The sequence below is a fragment of the Pestalotiopsis fici genome (genome assembly GCF_000516985.1).
Source record: "Pestalotiopsis fici W106-1 unplaced genomic scaffold PFICI_Scf_2, whole genome shotgun sequence".
Taxonomy (NCBI): domain Eukaryota; kingdom Fungi; phylum Ascomycota; class Sordariomycetes; order Amphisphaeriales; family Sporocadaceae; genus Pestalotiopsis; species Pestalotiopsis fici.
The window spans coordinates 277,105-291,116 of NW_006917092.1; the positions used below are offsets into that span (position 1 = coordinate 277,105).

The window sequence follows — 14,012 nt, forward strand, 5'->3', positions numbered from 1 at the left end:
CCATCAAATTTCAGTCATCAGAACGTAGACACCAAAAGATGCACCAAATCGTATTAATCTGGAGCACATCACCACTTCCAGTCCGCATACTCGCCCTCTAGCCTTTTTATGAAATCACGAGCGAAATCTCATTTGTGAGTATCTATCCTGCGAGGTGCATCAATTGCCGCCCAAAATTGCCCTCGCCGTAAACAATGTTAGCATGTACTGTCCTCTGTTGGTTGACAGCGTGTCTATGCATCTGGCTTCACACCCCTCCGCCGGTGTTCTCGTGACGAGCCACCAAACTGTCAAGCGAAGTTAAGGTGTTGAAGGGTCATCACGTCTGGCACGTCAAGTAAGCGGCGCCTCTAGCGACCCTACCGTGTAATTAAAACCACGAAACGCGGAATGTAATATTTTCTTTAGGCATTCTGAAATTTAGCTCCTCGCCCCTTGAGCTAAGGTTGACGAGCCTGCAATACTTCCAATTAAATGCTCGCGAGCACGGGAAGCCGACTAGATGCTACACATGTATGTAATCGCCCAGCTGATGACATCTACCGTTGAAACCATCCGAATCATTATGCTGGAACAATCGGAACCCACTTTTTGTCCCGCGTTGGCAAAAACCCGCGGGCCAAATGGACCCCTCAATCGGAAGAAGAAAACAGAAAAATATGAACAAAAAAATCTGAAAATAATGGCGGCTATATTTAAAGTACGAGCAAGATGAAAGAAATTATATTTCAAATTATTGAGTCTTTGATAAGAAAAGGACACAATCATCATATATTCAGATCATCGCCTGCGTCTTATCACCTCTTGGCGTTTACCCCCGCCGTGGCAAGATGGTAGTTTTGGCTTTTGGGGGGGACGCTTCATTCTTACCGGGGCACGCTACCGTATTCTCTCGGCCCCAGGTCTTGGCGCCGGAGACATGGCCTATAAAGTGGAATTGAGTGAGCACCAGGGGGGTTGTGTTTGTGCGGGAGGGTCTTGGGGGTCCTTCGTCGTTTTCGAGGATGGGTCATGTGTTTGTGCTTTTTTTTTTCTTCCAAAAATACATTTATTCAAAATATTTGCTTGGTATGCATATTCTTTGTAATAATTAGAAAGGCCGAGAATTTCTCCTCTAGATATTATACGGAATTTCTCAAGTCACTCAAAGATATACTCACAGACTTTTCCCTCGTCTACTTGTCACGATGGTCTTTTCACCGCCGGCTTGGGTACCCAAGCTTCCCTTCGGTAAGAAAACATATATCACACTGACTGCTTACCAAGAGTTCATCTTTCCCCAGCCCACAACTCAGGAGACTGACGTCGATATTCCCAACAGACCCTCCGGACTCCATTCCCATTGGAGAATTCTGGGGCAATGAGAAATATGGCCGACAGGCTTGGGAGAAATCCCGGACGCCCTTTACTTGCGGTGTGTCAGGAAAATCATACAGCAGCTCCGAGATGAAGCAAAGATCTGAACTACTCGCCCGATCCCTCTCCAAGCGGATGGGATGGCGGCCAAACGAGGATACGCACTGGGACAAGGTTGTTGGTATATTCTCATTCAACTCGGTAAGTCTGAGCGAAACTGCCCTACTGTCAGACGTGCGCTGATTTGGGCCTCGTGGCAAGATTGACTATATCATGTCGACATTTGCAATCCACCGCCTGTCCGGCATTGCAACACCTGCAAACGCCATGTACTCGGCTTCAGAGTTGGAATATCAGCTTAAAGCGTCAGGTGCCAAGGCCTTGATCACTTGTGTTCCACTTTTGGAAACTGCACTAAAGGCTGCAAAGTCAGTGGGAATCCCAGAAGACAAGGTCTTTCTCATGGATGGTGCTTGGGAAAAGCCAAAGCAGAAGATTCCTTTCAAAACTTTGGATGAAATGATCCAGGAAGGAGAATCGCTACCCGCGGCTGAACCCTTGCTGTGGTCCAAAGGACAGGGTGCAAGACAGGCTGCGTATTTGTGCTTCTCTAGTGGCACATCAGGTCTTCCGGTGAGTTAATACTAGCCAGCTATATCTAGTAGTTTCGCAGCATGGTCACTAACAGCTCGTAAGAAAGCCGTCATGATCTCACATCGCAACGTGATCGCAAACATGATGCAGGTTCGATGGTTCGAGTCAGTCGGCCGTGAAGCGAAAGGTATAGAGACTCAGATCGCACTTGGGTTACTGCCCATCAGCCACATCTACGGGCTAGTGGTTGTGACTCTATCGGCCATCTACCGTGGCGATGCTGTCATTATTCTCCCTCGATTCGAGCTGAAACGACTACTGGAAACCATTGAACGGTTCAAGGTCAGCTTCTTGTATCTGGTCCCGCCAATCATTATCCAGATGCTGCGGAACCAGGAACTCTGCGCCAAGTACGACTTGTCTTCGGCACGCTTCATCTACACCGGCGCGGCGCCCCTAGGAGCCGAGACGCATGAAGACGTTGTCAAGGCGTTTCCGCAACTCAACATTGGCCAGGCATACGGCATGACCGAGACCAGCACCGTTAATTTTAGCACCAGCGAGCACGACGTCGTGGTCGGGACCTCGGGCTCGCTTCTGCCGGGCGTCCGTGCCAAGGTCCTGGACGAGGAAGGCAACGAGATTACCGAGTACGGCAAGCGCGGCGAGCTCTACATTCAGAGCTGGAGCGTGACGTTGGGCTATCTCAACAATGAGAGGGCCACTGCGGACGCCTATGTGTACGACGATAACGGCAGATGGCTGAGGACGGGCGACGTGGCGGTCGTCACCAAGAATGACAAGGGTGTTGAGCACTTTTCCGTTGTGGATCGTATCAAGGAGTTGATCAAGACCAAGGTAGGCCACAATTATCACCCTCCCGTTCTCGTGATATTTTCAGCTTGGATTAACGATGCTAATATGGATACAAGGGTCACCAAGTGGCTCCAGCTGAGCTCGAGGCGCATCTGCTCTCACACCCTGCAGTCAATGACTGTACCGTCATTCCTGTCCCAGATGAAGACGCTGGAGAAGTGCCAAAGGCATTTGTTGTAAAGGCAGTGGCCTATAAGGACAAATCCGACGAAGAAACGGCCAGAGAAATCTGCAAACATGTCGAAGACCACAAGTCGAGATACAAGTGGCTCAAGGGAGGAGTAGAGTTCATCGATGTGGTGCCCAAGAGTCCTAGTGGGAAGATCCTACGGCGGCTGTTGAAGGACAAGGAGAGAGAGGCCCGGAGGAAGGCAGGTTCCAAGTTGTAAAACTTTGTGATATCTATGGGCTACGATGTATCGGAATATAAATATTGAGCAGCGGGTAGCGTACAAAGAGTCTTGTTAGCTCAATCATGACGTATGCTCTGTATGCTCTGGACGGCACGACAAAGTGTCGCATCGTTATTGACTAGGTAGTTTGAATTTCACTTGATTAGTAACATGTCACTTCATTTGATTCATCATACAATTGTTGTAAATGAGAATTTTGATTTTCGCTCATTCATCTATCCTTGCTTGGATGTGTAAGAACACTGGAATATGCTATTTCCCCAACGCCGAAACATGATTGAAATATTGATCATAAGTCGTCAGCACTTTAGTTCTTTCCCTTGCGCTTGAGGTACTCCTCCTCCTCTTGTTGCAGCTCGGCGTCAATCTTGGCACCTCGGGAAGGCTCGTTGCCGTGCATCTTGGCCTGTGATAAAATTAATTTCACGCTCCCATTATGTGTAATGGCTGTTGATAGATAACCTACAGGCAGAGTGGGGTCCTCCTTCAGAGCCTTGGTCTGGGGGTCTTCCTCGTCCTTCTTGCTCTCCTCAGCGGCGAGACGGTTGGCGATGGAACGCTCATCCTCTGTGGAAGGCATGTTAGCATCTTGGGTCACATGGTCGAGTAAACTTTGGAGAGATCTTACTAGAGTCGAGAGCCTGGTGAGAGTGCTCCTTGCCCTCCTCGAAGCGGGTAGCGTTGTGAAGCTCGGACTGGGGGGCGTTGCGCTGGTCACCAGCCTCGTAGACACCAGAAGAACCAACGTTGGATTGCGTCATTTTGATTGTAGTTTTTGGAGTGTTTTGATTTGTTTTGGTAGAAGGGAGTTGCAGATTGTTGCGAGAATGTATCACAATGAATTGGTTTGGTTGATTGAAGATGAAGATTGCAAGTCAAGGTTGATTCGTGGTTGCTTGCTATGGTTTATATCCTACAAAAATGCCCCTCCATCTGTCATGTCTGTTTGCGTCCTACGTCATGCCAAACGGCCCAAACCCACTGCATCTCAGATATTTCGCGTGCTTTTCGGGGCTTACAGCAGCTCTTAAGTCATAATGCGACCGACGTACAGAAAATCTGCAGTAGGATGAGCGTATGCTGGGGCATATGAAATTGACTATAACGGAGCCCCGACGTCATAGATGATGACAGTGGAAACGGCTCGGGTTCAATCACTGAGTGGAGAACGCTAAGAATTAAGAGCCTCCCGACCTTATTATAGTGGGTTAGCGGAGCTTTTCTCCAGCAAAGAAACCAACAGCTGGCAGGATTCCCAATCAGAGCATTTGCCGGGCCGACCATAGATACGAACCCCCCTGCTAGCGACCGCGATCGCAAAACGACAGCCCAAAATTTCGAGGCTCTAGGGGCAGGAACGACGACGAGAACGGAGAAGCGACAGCAGCGACGCAGTTTGACAAGCCAACACACAACTCAGCCACCATGTCGATGTTCAGGGCCAAGAAGCTTGATATTGGGTCTTTTCTCAATATCAAGGTCATCCGCGACCACACCAAGAGAAAGGTGTTTGCAGAGCACGAGGCGGAGAGGTACGCGATAGCCATGCCATGAACTTCTTGACGGCACGAAGTCAATTGCAGACAGCCATGACTGATGCCAATTGTGTACTCTAGACAAGCACTCCGATACATCATCAGAAACACGACTCTGCCGGCACGGACGAGGGCCGAGGCCCAGCTTCAGTTGACTCAGATGCACTGTTATACTCGACCCACACAGATCCGCGGCAGATGTATACTAGGTGGAAAGGGACGTGGTATCTTTAGAGACTTCAAGATGTCAAGAGTATGCACCAGAACTGGCTCGATACATGGCAAAACAGATACTAACTTGCTCGACAGTACAACTTCAGAATGCAGGCGTTGGAGGGTAATCTTCCTGGTGTGAGGAAGGCCAGTTGGTAAGCTCGGCGTCAAAAGAGCTACCTGTACGATACGTTACGACCACTGCTCGTGGCAAGAGAAAATAGACCCTCTGCCATTGTAAATAAAAATGTACAACAACATCACTGAATGATTGGAAGAGTAATTGCAACTGATCCATTCCGTACATGTGCGATGAACTATAACAAGTCAGCAAGAGTTTCATTATTTTGCCTACCAGCAAACTTGCAAGGACTCGCCATATGGCTTGGTTTTCTCGAAGATTTCAGTAGAAACCGAGACTGGATATTCCAGCTTATCAAAGGAATCATATCAAATTGCACTGAACACCCGTGTGAAGGACTGTTTGATGGGATCTCTTGACTTTTGGATCTTGCAGTGCTGGGCAATATTGAATATTTAGAGGTTCCTAAAAAAAAAAAAAAACAATTAGTATGCAGGGCGTGAAACGAATTCCTCACATCTCTTGTGCCGACTGCCTGCCTTATGCAGTTTCCCTCTGCCCAACTTGAAACGGTTTGCACGTATCCCTAATCAGTAAAATACCTTGAAAGCACAAGGCAAGCTACAGCTCTCGTTTGCAGTGTTCACAGAATAATTGGGCATAAGAACATTGTGCATACAAACGGCAGTCGGCGTTTTCAAAAACTCACACTGGCAAGAGCCTATCCTTTCCAAATATCCAGCTTGTCATCTGTCACAGCCTCTCTTTCTACAACTCAGGTTCTTTCCTAAAATACCACGACGGTTGCATTCATTTTCCAGTTTAGAGTAGCTGCACCAAACAAAGACTTTGGGTTCCAAGCACTGACTTGCTTCAAGCAACAACAGGCAAGATGTTCTATCGACCCTGGGAGGAGCTTCCCAGCGATCCCGAATTCCCTTCGGACCTCGGACTACTGGGGTAAGTTGATTCTTGTATCCTGGTCACGAAAAAGAGATCTAATGCTTAGGGAAATAGTTACTTTGTGAATGATGAAGATGAGATTCGCTCCATTCAGAGCCCTGATCACTACTTCAAGTTCCATATCGACAAGAATTCGCGCTACAATGAGCGTCAGCGATATGCTATGAACGGTTCGTATCATTCTTCCCGTCACTTTCCTCGCGAGATGGATTATCGCCCATTCAAGGACCTTTTATAACATTGGAGACAGAGGCCATAGAGAATTTGGTGCATGCTCGTCTCGAATCGCATGGCCTTGAAAAGATCCGCCTCCCCCTCGGCACGCCCTCTGATAAGCCCAATGTCCCAATCTTTGTCTCCTCGGACATCAAGTCCAAGTCCCGCATCATTCTCATCATCGGCGAGACCTACCAAGATCTAGGCATCATTGCCCATCGTATCCTCGGCGGCAGAGGGGGCGTCAACAAGGGCAGCATGGTCAGTGTGGTGTCGACACTGAAGTCGCAGCCCTCGTCGTCCAGTGATCCGTCCCCTCCAGGCTTCATTTTGGCCAACACGGGCCAATTCATCTGGCATGAGTCCTTGAAGCGATGCTGCACCATTTCTGGCACCGAGGGTACCCCCATGCCATCTGCTGTCCATGCCGGCGTCAAGTGGTACGTTGAGGTCGGTAAAGATCGCGTTGAAGGCAACAAGGATATTAGGGAGCACATGAAGACTATCTTTGAGACTGTCATACCTGCTTTCCTGAACAAGGATGCGGGGCTTGACATCATTGCCGTCGGTGATGGTGCAGATGCCCTCGAAAAGTATCTGGACTGGAGCGAGACCTGGAAGAGACTTTCAGACAGGATCAACTGCCTTGCTATCCTGGGTGCTTACTACCATCTTGAAGATCTGCAGAGCACCAACTTCCGAGAATTCCTGCGAGAGGTGAGTTGCAAGCCTTGCCCCTGTCAGCATTGAGGCTGTCACTCTGCCACGACTGCTGAACTAACATTGCGCCCACAGAAAGGACGCGCCTATGCAACTTCAGTCGAGCCTCTCGGTACCCCTTTGTCGGGTCCGGATGGAAATCCCAATACAGTCACCTTTACACACAACGGTACGCCCGTCTACAGTGGCGGCGAGTCGCATCACGTTGAGACACTCCTAGCTCATGCCTTGCCTCATCTGGCCGAGTGGCTGCTCGAAGTGACCATTACCGGCAAGAAGGATTACCGCAATCCCAACGCTCCCATCCTGTACTGCGACCCCGAGAACGAGGCCCTCAAGATGGAGCCTGATTGGAGCAAATGGCAGAACGCTCCTTCGGATAAGCAGCCGCCCGCAGACTTTCACGAAGTTGAGCCCAATGCCAATGTCAAGAACGATGAAGGTGGCGACGGTGGCAAGGTGACCATTCAGGATCTTGATGACGATGATTGCGACAAGGATGTCAAAGAGCTGGAAAAGACTCTGGGAATGATGAAGACGACTGAGCATCAATCATAACTGTCCAAGGGATCTTTTGACATGGCATTAGATGGTCGATAGTCAAAGCACACCACGTAGATGCAGCCTCTTTCACTGATGGAGTGCTATACACATGGCATTCTGGGATTTGTAATTCATCAGTAGATACAATACCTCAATGTTCCAAGATCAATAATCCATGATAGCCAGGTCGTCCCCCAAGTTTGAAGCTAAAAAATGATTGCTTTTATGCCCAGAACAGACTGCCAAGGCCCGACTTGGGCGCAGCCAGTTCATCCAACAGTTCCTGTGCCCGCCTAGTTCTTTCCTTTACCACTTGTTCTTCAGCCTCCCATCGGCCAACTTCTTCAACTTTAGTCTGTCCATCTCCCCACAGTCCAAACCAGCTGCTGGCCCCAGCGGATGGGTTTTCTGTCCTTTCTCGCTCTTCCCTGGCCAATTTCGCGGCCATCTTGGTCCAATTATCCAGGCCCGTACCCAAGCACTCGCGGCAAGTCTTGGTAGCCTCGTCACTCGCCTCGGTGTCCGACTTTAGTTTGTGTAGCTGCTCCTCGGCAGTTTCGACCGCTTCGCGCGTCCAAGCGAGACCCTCCTCGCGAACAGCAGCGCCCGAACGGCTGGCGTACATGATTTCGCCAATATAGAGGTTGAGTCCCGCCTCCTCGCAGAGCTCCTGGGAGTCGCGGATAGGAGGCAAGGTGCCATCGGGCGGCGGGGGCGGGTAGGCCGGCGGTGCGACGAAGCGCTTCACGACGCCGATGATGTTGCTTGCCGTCCAGGGGCTCTGGTAGTCCTCGGGGGAGACCCCAGGTTGCGAGTAGTGCTTGGCGGCAGTGGTGGGGAGAGAACGGCGAGCTCGGAGAATGGAGATTAGAATGGGCAGGGCCTCGGATAGGTCTCCGTGCCGAGCCTTGTGCGTTGCGAGGGCGGTAAGTGATGTGAGTAAGTTGGCAGATGGCTTGCTGCCATTGTCCTCTTGCAGAACGTAATTGGTGGTGGAGTATGGCAGTGCAGTCTGAGGTATGTCCTCGGTTGCTAGCTGCAATGCCCACTCGTACATCCTCTCGGCGGCTTCGGGCACGTTCTTAAAGTCGAGCCAGGTGGCGTATTCAAGCGCAGAATCCATCTTTTGCTTGCTCGTGAAACCCCTCGTCGTCAGGATGCGCATATAGTACGTCTCGGGAGCATCGTAGAATGGCTCGCAGTCCTTTTCATGCGGCGCGGCGGGCGAGCCTGGAGGAATGGGTCTCGGGTTCGGGTTCGAGGGTCCGTGAACCTGCTCTGCCGGGAACACGATACCTCGCTTGGCGTCGAGGACGTGGTTGTCCAACTGCTCGGCCGCCTTGGCGCAGCACATGAGGACTTCGTAGTATCCTCTCCTCCAAGGTTCACTCTTGGCTGTGATGTCGTAGCCCGACTTGCCCACATCTGCAATGTAGATGCCGCCTTCGGTCAATTCCTGCAAACCCGCGCCATCCGTATCTGTGCTCTCGAGTCGCTCCAGCACATTCTTTGCATAGTTTCCAATCTGTACCCAGTTCGGCTCGGGTGTATCGTTACGGTCGGGGCCCCAGCGCAGCAGACGGAAGCGCAGTCGGGTGATGAAACTCCACTCGTGCGGGCTTGGGTATCGTCGCTCGAGCCACTCCTGCTGAACGCTGTAGTAGGCGATCAAGAGACAGGCACCGATAGCCCAGGTGTAGACAATGTATTTGAAGCCAAGAACAACTTCATAGACGAGCCACCTCTTGCGCTCTGTCGTGAGGTATCTGAACTGCTGTCGATTCCGGGCCAGTGGCATGGATAGGAAGGGTAGCTGTGGCCGGTTTCGCGAGCTCAAGTTCGTGTGCCGAGTGAAGAATCTAGTTGCGCTGGCTGCCGACGTGGAAGGCTTCGTCGGACGCAGCAGGAAGACCCTGCGGAGCGCGAGCCTTGATTGCATATTGTATATATGTGATGGCTTCCTAAGCACTGGGCTTCCGGCAATGTCGAGCTCTCGCGCTGAGGAAATTTACATGCGATGCGGGAGCTTGGATAGCTGCCGACTCTCTCAGGCCATTGTTCAAGGGTCGTACACCTCGTCCGCCTGCATCCGGAGCCTAATAATAGGCTTGATTCGATATGAACAAGTCACCGAGTATCCGGCTACGTCGTTGTGACTGGGCTGGCAGGTCGCAACAGATGACTTGACGTTGCTATCGTCGTCAATGTGAGCTGCTTTGGTCGCAGGCATTTCTTTGGCGCGCTGCCCACTACCTAAGCTAGCGGGCCGCGGTTCATTTCCGCACTGGGATCCAAGGGAGTGCTTGGTACCCGCCGCCCACATTCACCTAGACTCATCATCATCTGATGTGATTCGGCTGTCAACAAGCACAAAAATACAATGTATCTACAAGGTGCATAAGGGAGGCAAATAATCATCTATCGTGAAATGTATCTCTCTCTTTCTTTTTGAGCCACGGTGGCGCCAGCGCTTGAGACTGCTTGAATGCTACATTTCGACTCACTTGGTATAGATGCGTCTATGTTACGATCGAAACCTAGGTTATAGTGAAGCAGTCTGAAGGTACCTACCAAAGAACTTATAGTTATCGGGATCATAGCATTATGCAATTTACTTATGTGGCAGTAGTGCTGCAATTTTGGTTTCCCATCCCTATATCTATATCTACCTACCTACCCACCGCCAGGTAGGTATAGTAGCTATGCCACGGGTAGAGGGTTGATGCGTCCTCTGTTGGCAAACATTAACCAACAGACCGATTCAGGTCTGGGAAGTATCAGAAGGAGTGATACATTGTGTGACGCCATACAAACGGTCAAGCCCTGGGAAGCCTAATGTAGTTATCACCATGTGCACCAACTTAAGTTGCCACAAGAAAACAAGAAAATCCGTGCCAAAGTTTGCTAAATTGAAATGATCACAACCCGCCGGAAATTTCAAACCGGCCCATGAATGTAATATAAGCTATACCAAGGGTGCTGCAATAGAGTTTGCATCTACTGTAGTTAAACACCTCTCCCGCGAGCCTCATGCACATGCATGACTGATGAACCGTAGAGGATAACCAAGCGCAGTTCCCCACGATTGCAACAGTAAGGATTCCCGTCAAATTGAATATAAGAATCAATGATCGAATAGTGCGGCGATGTGCGGTGTTATTTTCACAATATAAAGCACGTAAAAAGTATTCGTGGAACTCTTAAGACCCTCCTTTTGAATATAATACACTCAAAAGTGCAGGATATAGTTCTCTTCAATCCTTCGAATAACTGTCTGGACACCCTATATATCCCGTTTGTCAGCTTGAATGTTCAATATGATTGATGAAAGGGAATATCTGGCAATGGAGAGCACCTACTTTCGACCAATTAGTTGTGAATGGTAGCTGCAGTGACGAATTTCCAGACTTCGTTCTCCTTTTTGCGGCACCAATGCTTGGAGCGACTCTCTGTCTGCATCAGGGAATGTAAGAAGGTGCAATAGAAAACCTAAGATATAGTAGTAGGGAATCTTGTATTGTAACACTGTCACCTGGTTGGCGACACTTATATTGTGCAAAGAGATGTATCCTTACAGCCATGATTAACTTCCGACCAACTCAACTGGGTCGACAGGCTCAATTCTAGATAGAGTCAGACATGCCAAGAGCCCGGATATCAGTCTAAGCAACGGTAGTTCTATCTAAACTCAAAGATGCAGTCCGAACTAATTCCGAAATGCATGACCGCACATATCGTGATCTTGGGACTCTCAGACTTGGTACTAGGTGTTCACGGGAAAGACTGAAGAATTACCTAGCCATTGCACCACATATTTCACAGTTGCGATCAACCAAAAACAAGACTTTTGTCTATATTCATATCTTGGAGCTGGATCAAAGATGAAGTACAATCTGCAGTGATTTGCTCATTTGACCATGTAAGGGTTACTGCTTGATTCCTTTCAGCCTTGCCTCTACTCAAGCATTTTTTTGCAAGTAAATTTTCGGTTTGCGGCAGGCGTGAAACTACTCTGCTTGTCTTGGAACTATTCCGTAAATGTATACTCTGTTCTTGTGAAGTCTTTGACTAGGAAAAGGTGGTTGCGACACCGTGCGGTAGGGCTATCTTGACAGAGAAGTACGTCGTAGAAGTACATAGTATTGCTTTTTTTTTTTCTTCTTTTCTTTTTGGCTAAAAGTCCACTATTTCTCTTTGATTTCTTCATGATAATATCTCTCCACCCACCACTATTACTGGATTAAACCCACATCAACAGATATTGACTGTTTGTGTCTACAATGAACGAAACAACTCGACTCTGGAAGTGGGAAGCTCCCGCCTTCAACACATTGATTCCCGACAGAGACTGCAACATTGCAGCTGAATATCTGGCAAACACAATCCTGATTCAGACTGAAAACCCTGATCGCCACTATTTGAATGGTAGTGGCAAGTCAGAAGACCTCGGCTACCTTATTACCTACTTAGATTCTGTACTCCCCGAAGGTTGGAAAAAACCGGATCCCGAACCAAACCACCATCACAATGCATACGGTCAGAGCCTCCTAGAATGGTGGTTTGGGGTGTGGCGGAATCAAACATACCTTGGTCGTCTATCAACTGACGATAGAAAGATATACAACAATTTCATGGACTCTGCACAAACGTTCGCCTTCACTTGCAACAACCAGACAATCTGTCGCAACTTGAATATAAAGGGTGATTCAGATGTGGGAGGAACAGGGGTGAGCCACTCTCAAGCTCCTTGATGGCGATTTCTATCATCACGGATGACCCGGCTGATACGTAGGTATCAAAGATGCTGTGGGCCTATTATGCATGTAGGTAGCAACCACCATGCTGAGCGCCTCTTCCTGACATTGATAGTGGCAATCTTGACGACAATGTATTTTTTTGTCATGATATCCGATCACTTCTTTGACCCAAAGGCAAGAGGCCCGGGTTGGCGCCGGCTTGTTTTCGCGTTGGACCAGACTGTCAACGAATTTCTGGACTCTGCCTTAGTATTTGCCGCTGCAATGCTCGGAGCCACAATAGCACGATACTATATATTTCTCACGCCCACGGACGCTCGCTTAAACGAAGTTTGGACATATACCTTGATGGGATCAGCACTCATGTCGACCTTTTCTGTGTTCCCATGTATCGTTCTACAAACGATTACGTCCGTCCGAAACTCGCACTATCAAAGACTATTTCTCTGGTTCATGGTTGCGGCATTCATCATAACCGTTCAATGCGTATTTCAAATAACCTTTTACGAATTCTTCGAATACCCCTATCTAGGAGACTATAATTACCATGATGGAACATGGTCTGCGAATGACCCATGGTTTCAAGAGCAGGAAGAATCTGGATATACGCTAGGTGGTGAATGGGAGCAATATTATCGGCTCTTGCGGAACGTTACCCATGTATTCGGCTCTGATCGAACAATGATAGTCGAGAAATACTGTGGTAACCCAAACATCACGAAAGTTCTCCGAGAGGTTGTCACTGTAGGTTTCAGCCTGCAAGCTCCCGTCATGTTGTTTTGTTTGATTGCCGCTCTGGTTGCATTGATCCTCGCCCTCCCGATGAACCTGCCGAGGTTGAAGGATTTGCAGACGAGGTGTGCCGACAGGTTGGACAAGCGGAGCCATGCAATGAACTTTGCTCGCTTCTGCCTTGGACTGATATACCTGGTCATGACTTGGCTCTTCCTTGTCGAATTTGTTCGCGCTCGAAGACAGGTGAAAGATATTGCTGGTGGAACAGACGAAGACTCGAATTGGAGTTTTGGTCAAATTCTAGCTCTCGCACAATGGGTTCCTATTGCTCTACATGTTATTTCAAAATTCAAACGTAGGTGCAGCACAACATCATCATCCTACCCAAAGTTTATAATGACTTACACGGAATTTCCAGACTATCCAGAGAGTTATGAGGCCATATACCATTTTGACGAAGATGCGAGGTCGAGTCTGCCGATAAGGCGAGCTTTTGGTCCTTGACGTCGACATCTTCCGGACTTGCCTTGCCCATCTTATCCATTCCACTACCTTTATTTCGGTCAGCTATTGAGATACTGGACCACTAGGTGTGAAAGAGACACACGGAACTTCTCAGAGTTGGGTTTACTTGTGGTTAGAACTATGGTGTTGTATGCAATCATGCATGTCAATCTTCGGAGCTGTTTACTTTCTACAACAACACAAAATAGATGTTTGCCTGCTCGATTTGCATTGTTCGTGAATGTTTGGTTTGATTCATCTACCAGGCCTACCATGATTTCAATCGTCCAGTCTATTATCAAGTGCTTGTCCTCCATGGAGACGCGGACAAGCGCAGTCCCTGAATAGGGCCTAGGGCGTCCCCCCAAAGTGTAAGGACTCAGGTAGGGCACTGGAAAGGATGGTCCTAAACATGTGAATACCCTCAAGTCGCGCCCAAGGCAGCATGAAACTTTGCGCCTTTGCTCCTAGTCACAAGTCCAGCGCCCAAATGGCCGCTCCCTAG

At 49.0% G+C, this 14,012-nt stretch overlaps 6 protein-coding genes across 6 annotated transcripts; 4 read left to right on the forward strand and 2 right to left on the reverse strand.

Moving 5' to 3' along the window:
* Nucleotides 1-1,187: 1,187 nt before the first annotated feature.
* PFICI_02217 (uncharacterized protein) lies at nucleotides 1,188-3,215 on the forward strand (the record flags this gene model as incomplete). The annotated part of the gene is made up of 5 exons (XM_007830798.1): nucleotides 1,188-1,230; nucleotides 1,322-1,557; nucleotides 1,618-1,989; nucleotides 2,053-2,808; nucleotides 2,883-3,215. 5 exons carry the CDS (start codon nucleotides 1,188-1,190, stop codon nucleotides 3,213-3,215), a joined length of 1,740 nt encoding a protein of 579 aa, XP_007828989.1.
* A 331-nt stretch (nucleotides 3,216-3,546) lies between these two features.
* On the reverse strand, nucleotides 3,547-4,000 carry PFICI_02218 (uncharacterized protein; the record flags this gene model as incomplete). Its single annotated transcript, XM_007830799.1, has 3 exons — nucleotides 3,547-3,645; nucleotides 3,706-3,806; nucleotides 3,868-4,000. 3 exons carry the CDS (start codon nucleotides 3,998-4,000, stop codon nucleotides 3,547-3,549), a joined length of 333 nt encoding a protein of 110 aa, XP_007828990.1.
* A 664-nt stretch (nucleotides 4,001-4,664) lies between these two features.
* Nucleotides 4,665-5,146, forward strand: PFICI_02219 (uncharacterized protein; the record flags this gene model as incomplete). The annotated part of the gene is made up of 3 exons (XM_007830800.1): nucleotides 4,665-4,771; nucleotides 4,856-5,027; nucleotides 5,084-5,146. 3 exons carry the CDS (start codon nucleotides 4,665-4,667, stop codon nucleotides 5,144-5,146), a joined length of 342 nt encoding a protein of 113 aa, XP_007828991.1.
* Nucleotides 5,147-5,961: 815 nt separating this feature from the next.
* PFICI_02220 (uncharacterized protein) lies at nucleotides 5,962-7,526 on the forward strand (the record flags this gene model as incomplete). The annotated part of the gene is made up of 4 exons (XM_007830801.1): nucleotides 5,962-6,029; nucleotides 6,087-6,202; nucleotides 6,283-6,965; nucleotides 7,044-7,526. The coding sequence occupies 4 exons, from the start codon at nucleotides 5,962-5,964 to the stop codon at nucleotides 7,524-7,526; spliced, it is 1,350 nt and encodes a 449-aa protein (XP_007828992.1).
* A 208-nt stretch (nucleotides 7,527-7,734) lies between these two features.
* Nucleotides 7,735-9,450, reverse strand: PFICI_02221 (uncharacterized protein; the record flags this gene model as incomplete). Its single annotated transcript, XM_007830802.1, has 1 exon — nucleotides 7,735-9,450. One exon carries the CDS (start codon nucleotides 9,448-9,450, stop codon nucleotides 7,735-7,737), a length of 1,716 nt encoding a protein of 571 aa, XP_007828993.1.
* A 2,962-nt stretch (nucleotides 9,451-12,412) lies between these two features.
* Nucleotides 12,413-13,507, forward strand: PFICI_02222 (uncharacterized protein; the record flags this gene model as incomplete). Its single annotated transcript, XM_007830803.1, has 2 exons — nucleotides 12,413-13,358; nucleotides 13,422-13,507. 2 exons carry the CDS (start codon nucleotides 12,413-12,415, stop codon nucleotides 13,505-13,507), a joined length of 1,032 nt encoding a protein of 343 aa, XP_007828994.1.
* Nucleotides 13,508-14,012: the final 505 nt, after the last annotated feature.